The sequence below is a fragment of the Falco punctatus genome, assembly GCF_963210335.1.
Source record: "Falco punctatus genome assembly, chromosome: 4".
Classification (NCBI taxonomy): domain Eukaryota; kingdom Metazoa; phylum Chordata; class Aves; order Falconiformes; family Falconidae; genus Falco; species Falco punctatus.
Window position 1 is genome coordinate 84,841,690 of NC_137583.1, and position 17,898 is coordinate 84,859,587.

General features: G+C 40.8%; 1 protein-coding gene across 1 annotated transcript in view; it reads left to right on the forward strand.

The window, feature by feature from the left end:
- Window positions 1-17,898, forward strand: part of HECW1 (HECT, C2 and WW domain containing E3 ubiquitin protein ligase 1) — a 281,613-nt gene that overhangs the window by 211,577 nt on the left and 52,138 nt on the right. Inside the window, exons 13-20 of the mRNA XM_080386066.1 lie at window positions 1,091-1,221; window positions 3,883-4,004; window positions 6,834-7,019; window positions 7,640-7,774; window positions 13,970-14,075; window positions 14,263-14,359; window positions 16,327-16,410; window positions 17,477-17,586. Coding sequence (XP_080242192.1) covers window positions 1,091-1,221; window positions 3,883-4,004; window positions 6,834-7,019; window positions 7,640-7,774; window positions 13,970-14,075; window positions 14,263-14,359; window positions 16,327-16,410; window positions 17,477-17,586 — 971 coding nt within the window. The remainder of the gene's footprint in view (window positions 1-1,090; window positions 1,222-3,882; window positions 4,005-6,833; window positions 7,020-7,639; window positions 7,775-13,969; window positions 14,076-14,262; window positions 14,360-16,326; window positions 16,411-17,476; window positions 17,587-17,898) is intronic.

Sequence of the window (17,898 nt, forward strand, 5' to 3'; positions counted from 1 at the left end):
GCCAGCAGAGCCAAAGAAATCTGATCTCTCATCTTATTCCTCTGTCCATGTGAGTGAACAAGTTAACTCAAATTTTTGTGTAGTGCAAATTCAAAACACTCCAGGTTAGTCCCACAGCCGGGTGTATACTTTGTTCCTGATCTGGTAAGGTATATAGGATTGATCTCTTCCCTAAGACCATGATCAGTGCCATTGACATCAATTAATGTGGCAATTAGTTCTGTGATTAGTACGAAAATCACATTATAGTTTTTTTAAGGTGTTCGCAGGTTTTTAGTCAGAATTTTCTACTGTCATCCTTCTTGCTGTTGTTTGCTTATCTCTATATTGTTTCCTTTTGCTTATTCTGCAACTAGTCATCACCCAAGCTAAATGCCCGATCCCACTGATTTCCAAAAATGAACACAACGCTCGCATCCTCATGCCATTCACTCAGCTCATGTGTTACATCCTATTCTACTTTTCTGGGGCTGTCTTATCAATCAGATTGTAGCTCTTTCAGGTTATGCCACCTACTAGTTTACATTCCGTATTACCTGCCAAAATGGAAGTGTTCCCAACTGGTGGCTGTGCAGTATTGTAATAACCATTTTGTGAACACTCTTAATAGCCTTTACCTTTTTAGTGTTGAGCTTGTGCATCCAGTATTGAATAAGAAAGACTGAAGGGTACTTAGTGCACCACGGGAGTGACCCTTACTTCACTGGGTATACTACCATAAGACTAAATGAGAGGGGGAACCATGATCCACCAGTAGTTTTAGGTTCCAGACATCCAGATATTTTAAAGGGAAGCCTAGGAGCAGCTTGTAGCCTAAATACCTGTCTAAATTTGACCTTTGAGTATTCTTTGCTTTGCAACCTCTGTAGCCATTTGTTAGTGCAAGATGCCCTGTTTCCAGGGTAATGGCTGACCCAAGCACGAGTAGCTGCATCAATTGAAGAAGAATCAGGCATGCTTCTACTCTGTCATATGTTGAAGGTGGAAGTATTGGAATCATCTGAAACCAATGCTGATTGTTAAGGTAGAAACCACCAGAAAGCTCTTCTGTTAACTAAAACTTGTTGTTCCTTTCTCTGAATGTACGTAGCTACCAAAATATCCAGCGAACTATTGCAACCGAGCGGACTGAAGATGATGTTGTAGTAAACAACAGGGTGGAGAGAGTTCCCACTGGAGGAGGAAGTGACTCCGAGGCAGAGCCTTCCCAGCCAAGCTCAGGTATGGGGACAAAAGCTACTGAGTGCATGGTTGGGGCCATTCAGCGATGGCATTCAGTTCTGGGGAAAGCTGCATTTCCACAGGAGACCAGAATTTTATTATACCGGGTTGCAAAAACTAATTAAAAGAGAAGAGGTTTACACTTGCGGCTGTGGGTTTTAGACCTGAAGCTATAGGTACAAAGCTAGATACAAAGGGCCTCCGTTCTTTTTTAACAACTACTAAGACAGACAAAGCTTTTTTACTATAGTAAAGGGCTATTTGAAATTAAAATGGAAAAGACATCTGTTTTTTACTCTCCTTATTAGCTGCAAGAATGAAACTGTCTTGTTTTGCTGCCATATGGTTTTTATCTTGGGGCACTGCAGTTTGTTCTGTCCGGGCACGGCTTCTGTGCTGCCATTTGCCCATGTGGTGGCACCTGCAGTGGCCCTGGCATCAAGTGTACTTGTGTTTATAAAGCTGCAATTTTGTGATACCTGTGAGCTGATCTAAGCGTGGGCTGCCACTGCAGGAGGCAAGCTGTCTTTTTACTCATCACTAACTTACGTGACAGGACCCCTTACCAGAGCAGCGAACTAACCTGACTGAAAAATAAGTTTACAGCCAGATTGGTTTTTTCATCTGACTCATTAGATGATCACACAAGAATGAGTCTCACTGCAAAGGAGAAGAATGGGAACCCAGGGTGGGATGGGATGGAAGGGAACTCTTCTGCTCTTTTTGGTAGTAGTCCTACTGATATTTTCTTAAAACATTTGTGAAACCATAGCCTAAGTGTTCATACCAGGCAAGAAACACCAGCAGACTAGTGCCCGCTATGCAACTTAGAACAATGAACTGCTTTGTCTGAGAACTTGCACCACCAAAATGAACAGCCAGTTCTTTTCCTTTTGGCCACTGCTGACTCCACCTAACTTTGTGTTCTATATTGTCTGCTGGAAATAAACCTGACTTCTTGCCATCCTTTTGCCATTCCTCTGTAAATAGCATTGGCAAAGGGAAAGAACCAACACAGTCTCTGCTTGAATTTTCTTAATGTTCCATGTTGAACAGGAAGAATTACACAGAGAAATAGTGAACTAACTTAGGTTTTTTTAACAAGTTTAGAAAAACACTCAATTTTGTCTGTTTGTTTTCCTGATCCATTAGGTGTTTTTAGTTTGAAAAATCAATTTTGACCAAGAGTGTTCAATGTTTGATATTCAAAGTTTCTTCGCAGTCCTTTGTATTGCAATTTACGGGAGCATTTTACCTACACTGGATCTTATAGGGAGAACCCAGTCCTCTCTGTTAGCAGCAGGAAAGGAAATGAGGTACACATTGTATTATTGGCATTTAAATTATAACTAATGTAGTCATTACTTGTAATATGGACAATCATTTACTATCATAGCTTACATAATAAAATAATAATTTAATAGGAATTGCAGCCATTAAGTATTTAGGTCAGTCTATTATGTAACATCCACATTTTTGTTTTAACTTCGAAGAGGTAATGACTATTATATATGTCATCTTAACAGATTAGGAAATGTTTTTTGCTATAGATAATTGTTTTGCTTTTAGGAGAAAACGTGAATATTATATAAAATGTCAAGAATTAAAAGATAAAGGGTGATGTAAACCAGACTAATATAAGAAAAAGCTGCAGTATCATACATGTGCTATTTGCCTTTTCATTTCAATTAAAAAGGTCAGAAGGAATACAATTTAGTCACATGAATCCAGATTCTAAAGCAGTATAAATCAATTTAATTCCAGCACTGGATCCAGTGTGCAGTTTTAAGTGGGTAAAATAATATGATGTGTCTAGCAGGAAGAAAAAAAGTGATAAGATTAAATCTGTATGGTTCTGTTGATGACGTCTGCATCCAGTTTCCTTGGACTGCCACTAAAAAGTTGGCTTGTATTTGAAAATGCCAGAACTTCACACTCAAGCCGTAATTCCACAGTACGAAGTATTTTTCTGGTGGCTGTAGAAGGTCAAGGACCTCCCACCTCCACAGAGTTACATTCTCAAATGCTTAGTTCTGCTCCTGTGCTTCATGAATTGACACAGATTAAAAATAATCCCTTTGTGTCTGTTTTTGTTTTCTGTACCCTACGAGTCCCCAAACCCGTGACCTTCCAAAAATAATACAATTACAAGTAAAGGGCAATGCTTTGCAGCACCAGCGTGGATGTGAGTGGCTGACCAGGGGGCTTCCTCAACCCAATCTTGCTACTAAATGCTTTCTGCTGATGAACCCCTCAGGCTGGACTGGGAAATCAGATCTCTCTAAAATCACCAGTTAGGATCTGGGTGACGGGATTGAACCAAACCATCAGCTGGTAAAAACAGTTGCATTCACATTGATATTTAGAGACAGCAGTAGATATGTTTTATATCATAGACACAGTTTTATAACATACAGTACAGAAAAGCATCTGGCTCCTGCGCTGCTGCTGTAAGCACTGCATCACTAACCATGGGCAGGATGTCTACCAATTTGCCAGCAGGCTTGTCTTGGAAATACAATGAAGGTAAGTGCATCGGGCAGGACAGTGAGTTTTTTATACTGTCACTTTTGCAGGTGTTCATTAAAGGTTAAATAATAGACTGCAATTGCCACTATGTTAATAAGATTTTGTGCTTTTTTTTTTTTTTTTTCTGTCCAGAGATTAGGAGGGAAGGTTCCCTTTCTCCTGTGAATTCTCAAAAAATCACCTTGTTGCTGCAGTCTCCAGCTGTGAAGTTCATCACCAATCCTGAGTTCTTCACTGTGCTGCATGCAAACTATGTGAGTAATTATGATTTGTTTTCTCACACAACTGATTTCTGAATCCAAATGCTGCACCTCAGGTCGTCGGGGAGAACACAGTGAATTTGAATTGCATGACTTGGGGTCTTTTCTGAGTACCAGACCAGGCTGGGGCCAGTACAGACAGGCTGCTCCAAGGAGACTCTTGTTGGGATTCTGCCTCATACAAGGAATTCCCTGGCACAGAAAAGCTCTTTAACATTATCCTTCCAGAATAAGCAGGAAGCCTTGGTTTCAGCTTGGTTGATTCCATTGTCTGTTGCTGCAGGGTGTGAGGTTGTTGCCTTTTGAGCAATGTTCCTGAGAGATCTTACTTGGATACCAGAGGTCTCAGGAAAAAGGGAAAAAGTTAACTCATGCAGTTTATGCTCCCAAGAAGCGTGTGGGCATAATACAGTGAAAGAAATACTGCCTTGAGTCAGTGTAGCTATTTTGGAAAAAATAAGAATTAAAATTAATTTTCAGAATGCAAATAACTTTTTTTCTCTCATTAATGCAATAAATCTGCATGGTTTTTACAAACCCGGTGTGGAGTGGATAAAATGTAACAATAGGTCAACCAGGAGGAAACAGATAGGGAAATCTCACAAGGAGATGCAGTCCAGGTTTTCCATACCTTGAGTGTAGTTCATCTGCATGTGACTTCTGAATCTTTGCAAAGTCATCCATTTCTGGGTAGGGATGACCTTTCTTTTTGAAGGGAAAACAAAGTAAAACACTTCAAGAGTTCCTCAGCACAGGTCTTTAGCTAAACTACAGACAACAAGTTTTAGCTGTGGTGCTTTGTGGATTGAAGCCAGATATCCATCTGCAAGCATCCGCCAGAAATTATTGCCCATGAAATCCTGCAGAGGAAGGGATATATTAACTTATCTGACATTACCTGAACTGGGTTATGGGGTGCACGTAATTTCTTCCATTGACAGGGTGATAGATAATGATTTATAGCTGGGAGCAGTATCATTTTCATTTGGCATAGTTGTTTGCAAAATGTGCAACTGATTTCATAGTGTAAGGAACAGCTCACAAGAGACTGAATGCCAATTTTATTTTTCACTGAAACAAAAAAAGCCAAGAGAGGCCTTTAGTTTGAGCCTATAAAGTTGTCTCTAATATGAGAGCCAGAATAATCTATTGAAACATCTGTCAAATGGTCATACAGATTCCACTTGTACAGAAATAATGGCCCACATAACTTTTGCCTTAACAAGGTTGTAATATTTTAACCACAAGCCCCTATTAAAATTTCAAGCTATTAATTATGCCAATGAAGTTGGGATTGGAAAATATTATCCAGCAGTTAGAATTAAAAGAGAAAGGCTCTAATTTTTCAGATGTTTTATTTCCTTGGAGAGATAAAACTACATTACTTTTTTTGTTTTCCTAGTGCAGCTAAGGGATACTCACACAATCATTGATCACACATTAGATCAAAATACAACTTCTGTCATGGGCTAGGCTGGGATCTTAGCAAAATGTGACCATGAAGCTTTCCTGGGTTATAATGAGATCATATCTTCAGGGCAGAGGTCATACCTCTGTGATTTCTTAACATTTACTAACTCTTGCCATAATTAGGGACCCTGTGCTGCAGTAGTACTCTCTTCTCAGTGCTACCACCACAATAAATCCTTAAATAATAAAGATAGTACTTGTAAATGTTTAATTGAATTATAGTGGTTACATGCATTAAAAGTACAGAGCAACAGAGAATTTAAAGCTGTTGGGTCAGATTCTCTGAATAGATTACAGGTGCGCACACTGGGGCTCACTTCACTGGAGATGCGAGTCCTCCTGTGATCCTTTATTACTCTAATGAGTAATTAAATCCGTTGGGCTGACCAGCAGAACCAATGCACTCATTTTGTCTCTAGTGAAATGCTCAGAAGGGTTGCAGATGTTTGTAAAGCTTCCTACTCTGTCTTGGGTAGCTTTTTCCATGCAGTAGAAGATCCCAAGAGTAGCCTGTGGGTGAGAAAAGGTGTTGTCACCGCAAGTGTGTTTTGTGGTGCTCTGTCATTGAATACACTGTGGTAATAAATACAGTTCACTGTGGTCCCTGTTCTGCAACGAGATCAGCACCGACTCACTCAGAACTGCATCAGGGCATGTTCCTCTAAGAGGTGTATTTAATGTCCATTGTGAGATACAACTGGCTGCCTGAGGGGTAGCATTCATCTGACTCATGAAAACATCTCCATCAGACATGCTTTGTAGTCGTTGCAGAAACAAAAATTCAGTTCTAGGAAAGGACTCCTTTCAAAACAGCCAATTGAAAGTGTCTCTTTCTGTCCTGTGGCTATAAAGTGACCATAAATAAGGTAGGTAGCATGCTTAGATGTAGATATCTGCACTGCAGTCCTCTTAAGTTCATGAATCTTATCATATACATCTTGATTTGAATTATAGCATAAATACGTGTTCACAGCAGTCTTTGCATCTCTCTGGCATCGTCCAGTCACACAGGTGGGGTTTCTGTTGACCGGTGAAAGCAATGGAATAGGCACAACTACGTACATCTTGAGTGTGTGGTGTTTTAGCTGACCGTCTTTTTGGAGTGCATTAGAAAAGCAGTTTATGCACAAGCTGACTATGCATAACATGTGGGATGTTTCCCTTTCCAGATTGTATTTCTTAATTCTGGGTGTTCATGGAAAGTAGTCATCAAATCAAAACAATGAGATGGAAGTGATTCTTCACTCTAACAGGATTTGTTTCAGTTCTTTGGGCATATGTCCCATGAAATAACCAAGTATGTTGTTTTGACATCAGAACTGGTTTTCCTCACTTCTGTTTTCCATCTCGTAGAGTGCCTATCGAGTCTTCACTAACAGTACCTGCTTGAAGCATATGATTCTGAAGATCCGTAGAGATGCTCGTAATTTCGAGCGCTATCAGCACAACAGAGACCTAGTAAATTTTATCAACATGTTTGCTGATACCCGACTGGAGCTTCCTCGTGGCTGGGAGATAAAAACTGACCAGCAGGGCAAGGTAAGAGTGCCAACAAAACTAATCACTCGTTTAACACAGCGCATCAGACTACAGGATTACTAAAGGTTCCTTCCTTCTTGACTCAAAATTGGTGAAAATTTGGTTTAAACAACACAAGCAGCAAACAGTTCTTTTAGAAGCAGAAAAGGCTTCAATAACAAGTGTTTAAAATCACAGTGGTGACCCTCTAGCTTTCTGTGGAATATCACACCATAGCCAAGACAGCACTGCACTAACAAAAATGTTGAAGCCAGAGTTTAGGTCTGTCATTACAGAAAAATTTAGGTTAGTGTCTCTGCCTTCAACGAAGCTTTGCTGAGTGACTGCTGGAACCACCAAACAGGCTAAAGCAGTGTTCCCCAGTAGTTTTATTCTCTTATGTCTTGTTTACTTCATGGCTATTGCACGTGATTTTGACCTATGTAGCTTCAAGTATTTTCCAAGAGCTATTCTAGCTTCAACTGAGAAAGTCCTGTGATTTGGAGGTGTCTTCTATGGACTGGACCTAACCAGGGTATTTCTGATACACGATTGCCAGTGGTTTTCACTTCATGATCCCACAATACCATCACAGTGTTGGCAGTCTTCTTACAAAAAAACATTGTTCCTGTGTGTTTCAGTCTTTCTTCGTTGACCACAATAGCCGTGCTACCACTTTCATAGATCCCAGGATCCCGCTGCAGAATGGTCGTCTCCCTAATCATCTGACTCACCGGCAACATCTTCAGCGACTTCGTAGCTACAGCGCTGGAGAGGTAATTGTGCTAGTATCGATACAGTTACTTTTGACAGCAATCTTCTGCAGTAGTAAAAGTACTTCTTATCGTTGAAGTGTGTTTAAACAGACTGTCTTTTGCATTTTTCTTTTCCAAAGGAAATAAGGCATTTTTTTCTTTCTGAAGTGTTTATCTCAGAGCTTGCTAATAATGAAGGTTTATATTTTGACCATTTTCAGAATAAAATAATAAACAAGTAAAGCTAAATAACCAAAGTGAAATGATGACAAAATAGATTTGAAAAGAAGAATCCATATTTGACACCCTAGTCTTGCTTTAGTAAAGTCATTCATTATTTTTATAGCCTGTTACTTCAGCAGCCTCGTATGTTTCTTCATTCCTCACTGTGACACTGTGCTCTGAAAAGATATACTCCTTAGCAGTAGTGTTATGATGTATGTTGAGGTTTGCCTCCCTAGCTTTCAATCACATTAAACATCTTTCCTGTGTTTCATGGGGATGATTTTTCTCACTGAGGGCCATGGACAGGATTGCTAGAAGCATAAATCCGGGGTTTGTATCGGGGATTTAAGGAAGAAAAATACCGACAATCAGATTCTTCATATAGGAAATCCATATGATTGAAGATTTGTAAAGATTGAAGCTGAATAGGAGTAGAGATGTATGATGGCCAAAGGATCTTCCTCTGCTGGAAAAACATCCAGAGAAATGCTTGTGAAATTAACACTGAAGTTTATTGCAGCAGGACCAGCCTGAACACCTGCCACTGCCAAATGGGGCTGGGATCAGGAGCTGGCTGGGGTGTGAGGTCAGTACTTCAGGACCAAAGGCAGAGCGGGTGTGAATAGCTTGGGTAGGTTTTCCCCGTCTTGGGTGAATACGGCAATGTGTTTTCTGAAGATAGAAGTGTGTCAGTGGATCTGTTTCAGTCATATCTCCCCACCAACTTAGCAGCTTCACTTTGCCAACAGCCTGCAGCTCAGTGTTGCTGTTGTGACTGAATTACTGTCATGAATGTAAAGGTCACCTGCATGATGATTGATATTTGGGCCCATGCTTTCCTGGAGACTTGCTCACAAATTCACTATGTCAGGGACAGAAGCACCACTGAGCAGCTCAGATGACCTAGCCTAAAAAATACACTGGTTTTGCAAGTGCTGGCAAGGCTGGCAAAGAACAATTTGCAATAAACCCAGAATATTGAGTGCAGGGAAGGGAGTGAAAAGCATTGAGTACTTTTCTAGGTAGTGATTCATCAGGGAAATTGTAAACTGCTCATTGAGGCCAATGATTTGGCCTGACCAGCCAGTGAAACAGGGCCTTCTGTCTTGGGAGCCATCAGCGCTGGCATCTTCATCTCAGCCTTGGTGGCCCAGGTCCCACAGTGCTTCTGCATCCTTGTCGTAGTCAGTAGCTTCCCCTCTGGAACTATCTCCTGCTCTGCTGGAAGGACTCCCATTGATTTCCAAGGACTCTGGATCGGTGCCTAAAAGCCCACCATTTACAAGGAAGAGATTCATCCCTTGGCAACTCAGCCCATTTATTAAGAGCCACGTTCTGTGCCATTTCTTCCAAGTGTATTTGGATGTGCTTTTGTCCTATAAATCATGTCTGTAGAGACACACTTGGGGCTTTGTCCTGGCCATGTGTCAGCTGTCTGCAGTCCAGCTGGTTTCTTTGCTGAGCAGGTGGTGTGGCCTCTGGAATCTGTCACCAGGACAGTACTGAAGGACCAAGAAAGACAACCACCAGTTTTGTATATTCTGTACAGATGTCAAACGAGCCTGAAGGAGAGAAGGAGAGCAGAACAGTGCAGCTTCAGTCCTGATTGCTTGCGGGTGCCAGAGGGTATAGAAAAGAGCTAGGGCAATGAGAGGAAAAACTCTGTCCCCTGCCTTGGCACACACACCTGATATCATGCCCAAGTGCCAAAATGAGTGTCATGTGGACTTCCCAGGGACTTTGTGACACTGAGTGATTGATCAGTTGAGGAAAAAGCAGACAGAAATCATAAGCAGGTGAGCCCAAAGTGGGGAAAAAAAAGTGCCACAAGTTCACACATTCAGAGATGGCTCATAGCTGAGTCATCATAAAGAAATCATTATAGTTCTAAGAAATTTTCATCTCAGTACTCAACAGTGGACAGGAAGACAAATGTAATGTCTGGAATTCTTAGAAAATTAATAGAAAGATCTGTTTAATCTAGGAGACACAGGCATTACAAGAACTAAGTTTTGGTAGTAAAAGCCAACCAATTCCATCAAAATAAGGCAGGGTTGAAATTCAGCGGGAATAGTTAACCATAGGAACTAATGATTACATGGGCATTGGGTCTACATTTCTTTATAATTTCAGGCCAAAACACAGTGCAAAAGCCAGTTCTGTCTTAATCATCAGCAAGTTTCCGAGCTCCCTAGCCAGGGGCAGTGCAGTGAGTAAGCTGTGGTGCCGAAGTAAAGACAGTAATCTTCTTCCCTCCCTCCTATGACATCCATGGATTTTCTGAATCCTTTTGGCTTATCAAAATGTGGCCTTGATTCCTGTGTTGTTGAACAGAGTGCCTTACAATACTAATAAAGAATTGATTTTTAGTATTTCAAACATAATTTTAAAACTCCCTCATGAAACTGGAACATTAAAATGTGCTTTCTCAAATATGGCAATTTGCTTTACGACATATGAAATTCATTCTCAGTAGAGAATGGAAATAGCAATTGCACAGCTTCTATAGAAGGCTGGCTGTTGCTTCCAAGTACTTTTATTCAAGGCCTACCCCAACTGTTAACAGACCAAGTGGAGATTAAAACTGCCCTTTTTCCCTTAATCTCTGTGTGGTGGGCTGTGTCTTAAAAAAGTATCTGTGCACATAATAGTACTCCATTTCCCTTTTCTGAGAAAGAAAGCATCCATTTCATAAACTAATTGGTAATATTTATTCTTTTCTTCATGTTGAAGTATTCTTCTAAAGGAAGGACCTCTGTAAAATCTTTTGATATCCACCTGAGTAGACTCTTGATTTTAAATGGTGTTATATATAAATTTGACCAAAATGCTACAGATGCTTGTGTAAGCACTTCTTTAAGGTTATCAATCTTTTACAGGAAAAAGGTGGTTGATGCTACTCTTGGTTACCAGATTTTTAACAGTAAAGTTCAGGTAGCTGTCCTGGCCGTCGGGAACTAAAAGAACCTAGGTCACTGTGTTTGTTCCCCTCTGCCACTGCTATGAACAGAACAGGTCAGGAGCACTTTCTATTCCCTCTAAGGGGCTTCCCATCTGCAGTGGGAATCAGCATGCATGATTACAGGGTAGAGATATTAAAGACAAAAAGAAGAAAGAAACAGGCATCCATAATGGAGAGGCAAGAATTTCTGGTTAGCAAGAAAAGCAGAGGAGGTACTGGAATATGTAAATCCACTTACTGACCCAAAGTGCAACAAGCAAATAGCAGGATTAAACAGGCAGGAGCCTCCCAAATCCAGCAGTGATACAGAACCCAGGAAAGGGTATTATATCATTGAAAGGCTCCTGTGATAGTCTGGACTCTCCACTCTGGTTGCAACATCCCGATATCAATTGCCAAGCTGTTAAGCCCTGCCATAAATCTGTCAGATTACCGTGCACTAGATGAACCAGGTCACTAAATTGTTAGAGGGGCAGTCTTTTTTTTTTTTAATTCACTTTTTTTTATTTAGAGAGTAATGCGCTAATCTAAATTAATGATTCAATTAGAAAGTCAAAGTAGACAAGGGGATTGTGAGTAAACACTGAATTGGAGCAATCAATTGTACTATATTAGCTAAAAGATTGGAAAGAGGAGTGTTAGCAAAATGGAAGTTAATTAGACGGCTGGGAATTTTCCTGTTGTGTTGCCAGAGAAAAATTGCTTAGAGGAGTAAATGTGTAAAGACTATGATCCAAACACAGCATTAGCAACGCCTAATGATGGTGTTGAAGAGAAGCACAGCACCACAGAGTGTGCATTTTACTATGTTAAGGTGCATACAGAACTGGATTCGTACAATCTAGATGACTTCAGCTGTTAAATCTGAATTGGGAAGAAGGGAAGAGGGGAGTGAAGGTTTCTTTTCATGGGCTTTAGACATGTTTTCTTTCAGAATTCTTGCTTTAGGAGAAATATGTTCAGGCACACAACTCAGCAGCACTGGAAAGCTAGCCAAAAGAAAAAAGAACAAAAAAGAACAAGGGGAGGATCCAGCCCCAGGCTGGCCAGAAGTACCATGTGCTCCCAAGTGACCCGCAAATACCAGCTGGTGCCAATTTTTATGGGAGATGGGTGTTTAACTCCTCTGTTTCTCCTCCCTTTCCCCCTTCCTATCTTCTCTTCAGTAAATCTATGTCCAGCAACAAGGGCATAGGATTTGTCTTTGCCAAGGATGAGTCAGAGAGCATCCTTACAAACAGGCTTACCCACTGTCCACGCTCCCATACAAGCCCATTCTACAAGAAGCTGGGGAAGCTCCACTGTGGCAATGGATTACAGGGCATCTCTTGCGCCTCAATTTCCTCCTGCTTCCACAGCATGGAGTGAATGCCAGAAAGGCCAGATGGTGCCTGCCAGGGTGGATGCCTGGGTCACAGGGCGAAAGCTGCCTAAGCCTGAGCTAAACTTGTGATGCCAGTTGGCCCACGGGGTGGGAAGGAGGCAAAGGCAGGAGATTTGGCACAGCACAAAGGGACTTGCTGAATTGTGTGTGACCTGCTTGAAAGTTCTTTCTGTTTTCAAAGGTGAGAAGGGTTGGACCAAGGTTAGCACATCATGACTATTCTCTTGTAGTCAGCAGATGCCTATCAGTATGAAATGGGTGCAAGTGAAATCGTAATTGAATGATGGAGCAAAATATTCACCGTGCACTCCCACAGCAGTTTTGTGTTTTCAATTTAACCTCTGTATTGACACCTGTCAAGTGCATTGACTGGTATCTTGTTACATATAAATCCTTTATGCTTTAGGTGCTGCCAAGGTAACTTGCCAGTCACGTTTAGCTTCTCAGTTTTCATTTATATCCAGTTGGAAGACCTGGCATTTGGCTGTACCACTGAAAATGGGTTGGCACCATTTGCTTGGATGCAGACCTAATAATTTAAAATATTGGAGTAGGGGCAATTTCTTCCTTAAGTGATTGCCAAGTACTTCGATTTGTGCAGTGAGAAAGGAGCAGCTAGCAGGCCAGCAGAATGTCAGTTGGGATTCCTAATGCATCTTGACCTGATACAGGGTATCCTCCCAGTGATTTTGTGGCAGTGCTCCTCTGTTGGCTTCACCATGGCCGTGTTCCGGAGGAACACGTATGAGAGAGAGGGGTTGGTTCCCCTCAGCTTGCACAAGTCTCCTAAGACTTAGGCAGCAAGTAATGCCTCACTGAAGACAGATTGCCAGACCTCATTGTAGGACTTCTAACATCCTCAAACCTCAGTGTTTTCCCACCTTTTAATGTATCTGCCTTCCTGACACGATTCCTATCACTGGATACTGTGTTTAGAACAGTGACATTCTTTAAGTGACTCAGTTAAGTAGTAGTGATAAATTTCATACTTTCTACACTTTTTATCAGCTCTTTGGATTATGTTCTTTTTTCAATGTATGCAATTCAACTTCTATTTCTGGTTATTTAAGTTAGGCACCCTCCTTTTGTGATGATATAGTTCGTTGATCTGTGATCTACATAGGTATTTACTTCCTCATTTAATTTCTATTTTTAAATTTTAAATATTTCTAATTTTAAAATTCCCTTCAGCAGTGTTGCATGAACTTGTTGCAGTGTTGTGGGGTGTTTTTTTTTCTTTTCTCATATTAACATTGCTGTAAAAACCTTGAACTGTACCAAGTTACGCTAGAACAGACTTTATGATATTACAGAGATCTTGCTTTCATTCAGCCAAAGAACTCCCTCACTGCAATACTTATATTCACTTGCATTTACTTCTGGATTCTAGTGCCTTCGCTGCAGTATCAAAGAGGTGTGGTAGCGGTGGATGATGGTGGCCCTCCATTTAGAAGCAGAGAATTACCTGCCTATTTTGACTAAAGTATAAAGCTATAATTTTCATGCAAGCTTTCTGTCCTTCCGTCAGTCAGCATCATGGACCATTCCAAAGGTCACAGAAGTAAAGATGAGAAGCCTCTTTATGGCCTGATGTGCTGCTGATGGTCAGGTTTGATCATTCTTTCCCTTTTCTCTGATGTTGTAGGCCTCCGAAGTCTCTCGAAACAGAGGAGTTACTCTGTTGGCCAGACCAGGCAATAGTCTCGTAACAGCTATTCGAAACCAGCACCATCATGAGACATTACCTCTGGGTAAGCAAAGTTCAAAGCCGTGCTCACAAAGATGCTTTTTAGAACTCCTCACCAACCGCATGCACTACCTTGTGTTGCCCTGTGCCTCACTAGCAGTGCAGCCAGTGTGCCCCTGCACAGTCATTGTGACAATGGTCAATAAAGTCTCTGTACTTTCCCCCCCCCCCCCCCCCCGCCCATTTTCCAGCTTACAATGACAAGATTGTTGCATTTCTACGCCAACCCAACATTTTTGAGATGCTGCAGGAGCGTCAGCCCAGCTTGGCCAGAAACCATGCACTCAGGTACCACTTTTTTCCAGACTGCTGAAACCAAGTTCCAGGAATGATTTCTTGTAGAGTGGGGGAAAAATTCTAGTAACTGTAGTACAGAAGATGAACTTAAGCCCCTATGGAACTGTCACCATTAAAGTGTTCGTGTGGACCACCAGAATCTCTGTAGTCACCGTAGTTATTTTCCACAGACACTCAGGAAGGAAAAAGAACCAAAATAACTATGGGCGAACAGTGACATTTCCATTCTAAGTATTACTGAGTAGCAGCAGCTATGCATTTCAGAAGATAGGGGTAACATTGTGTTTGGATGGAAGTCAGCAGCAAAACCCCCATAACTTCAGCAGAACCAGGATTTTACTTAATGGATGGATTTACACCCATGCATGGACATAGTCACCATAGATTTTGTAAAGAAATAGGAACATTATGAAGTAAATTGTACTCTTGTCTTTAATCTTTCTCACATATGACTTAATGGTACTTCTTTCCAAAGTAATTAAACTGTATCTTTCTTTTTCTTATGCCCATTCCTTTCCTAATAGGTTTAAAAAACAAATAAAATAAAATTAAAAAAAAAAAAACAGAACCAAAAGCCATTACAGTTTAAACTCATTCTAATTCCAAAAGTTAAATTAATTGTGTTGGCCAGGAACCTAAGCTGGCGTTAGTCAGCCTCAGCAATGCCAGTGTGCACCAGCTAAGAGTTTGACCAAGAATCTAGTTCGTACTGCGCAGTAAAAGACGTGGCTGTGGGACTGGCGGGGGAGGGGAGGAAGAGCAAGGGGAGAGCCTTCAAGGTCCTGCAGCACAATTCCTGCTGATAGTCTTACTGGCTGGCAGCTTACCTGTGAGAGCCAGACAAAGAGTTCTTTGGGTGTAAGGATTAGACTTCCTTCCTGGAGGAATTAATGCATTCAAATAAAATGAGGGAGACAGAATGAAAAATGCTCCCGGTATTCATGATGTACATTTCTGTAACTGAGAATTTTTTGTCTTCACCATCAAATTATTCCAGACTAATTTTTTTTCTCACCTGTAGTTTGAATTCTCATTTCTCAGAGAACAGATGTGGCTTTTATCTCCTTTTGAGCAGAGAACAAAATTGACTAGTGATAGGGACTAGACAGCTTAGCCAGTGCATAATGAGATTTGTAACAGGATATTGAGCCCTTCGCCTCCGGGTCATTGCTTTGATTATACCTTATGTCAGGAGTGATCCCAAGCTACCGCCTCACACTCATACAGCATGTATTAAGCAAATTCGTAGGAGACAAATGTCCATCTCTTACAGGGCTTGATTCTGCAATACATTGCAGCCTCACCCAGCAAGGTGCTAAAGCACAACCTTGACTTGATGCTAGAATAAATATTCTTGGACACTGCAATATGCTTTAGAAGCACACTGACAGACTTGGGGTGTAGATCTCCATCTCCATTATCCTCATCTGCTGGTAGGATCCTAGCCTGTTTCCCATTCCTTATTAGCATTCCTGTAAACAACAAACTGTATGATTTTACACATGTACTGTATAACATCTATGTGATCATTTAATATCAAATATATGTTAGAGTGTTTTTTGCCAGATAGAACTGACAGAGGTAAAGGAAGTGGTATGATGTGAAATTCTCTTAATGAAAGGTGGTATATTAGTTGCAGCCTTAAACAAAAAGTCTGTCTGTCAGTGACCTTAGCACTACACATGCGCTTGTAGGACTAAGAATCACTCTGTTTTCTAAAATATAGTATAAAATCTCTTGCTTTTGTATCAGGGAACTGAGTGACATAAATAGATATTTTTTTCAAGTTTGTTAGTGAGATTAGAGAATGAATCAGGCAGTTGTTTGCCATTTTTGTAAGGAGAGAAATGGGAACTGGCAAAATACCAAGGAATAACAACTGTGTGCATGGTTCACGCCTTGATAGTGGCAGGTTTTCTTCTTTCTCTTTCTTCTCAATGATACCATTTATGTTTCAGGGAGAAGATCCATTACATTCGGACAGAGGGTACACATGGGCTTGAAAAGTTGTCTTGTGATGCAGATTTAGTAATTCTGCTGAGGTAATCAATTTGATCAAAAGCATTATGTAATTACTTATGGTACCAGAGAAGCTGGCTGGCTTTTTCTCAGCATAATTGAAAAGATTTTATTAAGTCTTCCGGGTCATTTGTAATTAGAGTAGAATTCATTTTTACTGATAGTTACCCAAAATAATACAGCCAGAGTATATCTGTCAACTGTTACTTCCTGAAAGGCAGCCTCCATCAGTGCAGTAAACTCTGTCCCCAGCCAGCTCAGTCAATGTAGCTGTTACTGTCAGGTAGCAGATAAAAAAGAATCAGGTCAAGATGTTTCCTTTTAGTGGAAAAATTCTTGTTTCCTTTTTTTTTTTTTAAAAAAAAAAAAAAGGAAAAACCTTGTCTTTCTCAGTACAAATGACTAATGTAACTGATCATGAAATTTCTGGTTTTACCACAGCAGTGCTGCCCACACATGCAGGACCATGTCACACTAATAAAACCTCGATGTACAGTGCAGTGAGCATTGCTTGGGTAACCTAGATAAGGCTTCAGTTTTTATTAGGACCAGAGAGCTTGGTCTTTGGGCACTAGCTACTTTTGTTCAGCACAGATAGGGACTTATTTTGTTGTCCTGTTCTTCCATGGAAACCATTGCATTAGCCAGGTGGTTTTGGTATGCTTAGCACTGCCTAATGCATGAAGTTTACAGCTTATTCCCCTCAACTTAATCTGAATGGTCAAAGAGCTGAGCTATATGAAAATGTATAACCCAAGAAAAACAACCTGAGAGACAGATGTGTGTATCTTTGCTTCTGACTGCTAATGCGTTGAAGTTGCCCCTGTTTACTATATAGCCTTGGGTCATTACTCTCTATCAGCAGATTGAGCCAGTGTGTTAGCATGAAGCATCTAATAAAATTCATTTTGTTGTTCTTTGTTACTGGTGACCATGCCTGATGTGGTAAACCTGTGGATTTTATGAATCTGTAAGCTCAGAGATGCACCCAAAATTCTGACCGCAGCAGACTTGCACCATACTGCATATTTATATTCCTTCATGTAATGAATGTGAACAAAATCTCTTCCTGTCACTTTTTCCATGCAGCCTTTTTGAAGAGGATATTATGTCCTACATACCACTGCAGGCTGCCTTCCATCCTGGTTATAGTTTCTCTCCTCGTTGCTCACCCTGTTCATCACCCCAGAATTCTCCAGGTAAAGGAATGGGGAAAACAATACAAAATCTTGCATTTGTGGTATTTCTCCTAATAGATACAAAGGAGCAGATTCAGAGCTGCCATCAGCTGCCAGCCTGCTAATTCCAGTGCTCACTCTTAATCTGACCCCGGCTGCTTTTTTGCTGGATCAATTGCCATTGCTGTTACGTATCTGTTGAAATGTTTACAGTAGCTGAAACACATAGATCAGAAATTGCCCATATGGAAGAAGGTATTTTCCTGCTGTTTATGTAGTTGGAAAGGATTAGGATATGGGAATGGTGCACTCCAAATATAACTCACTGACATG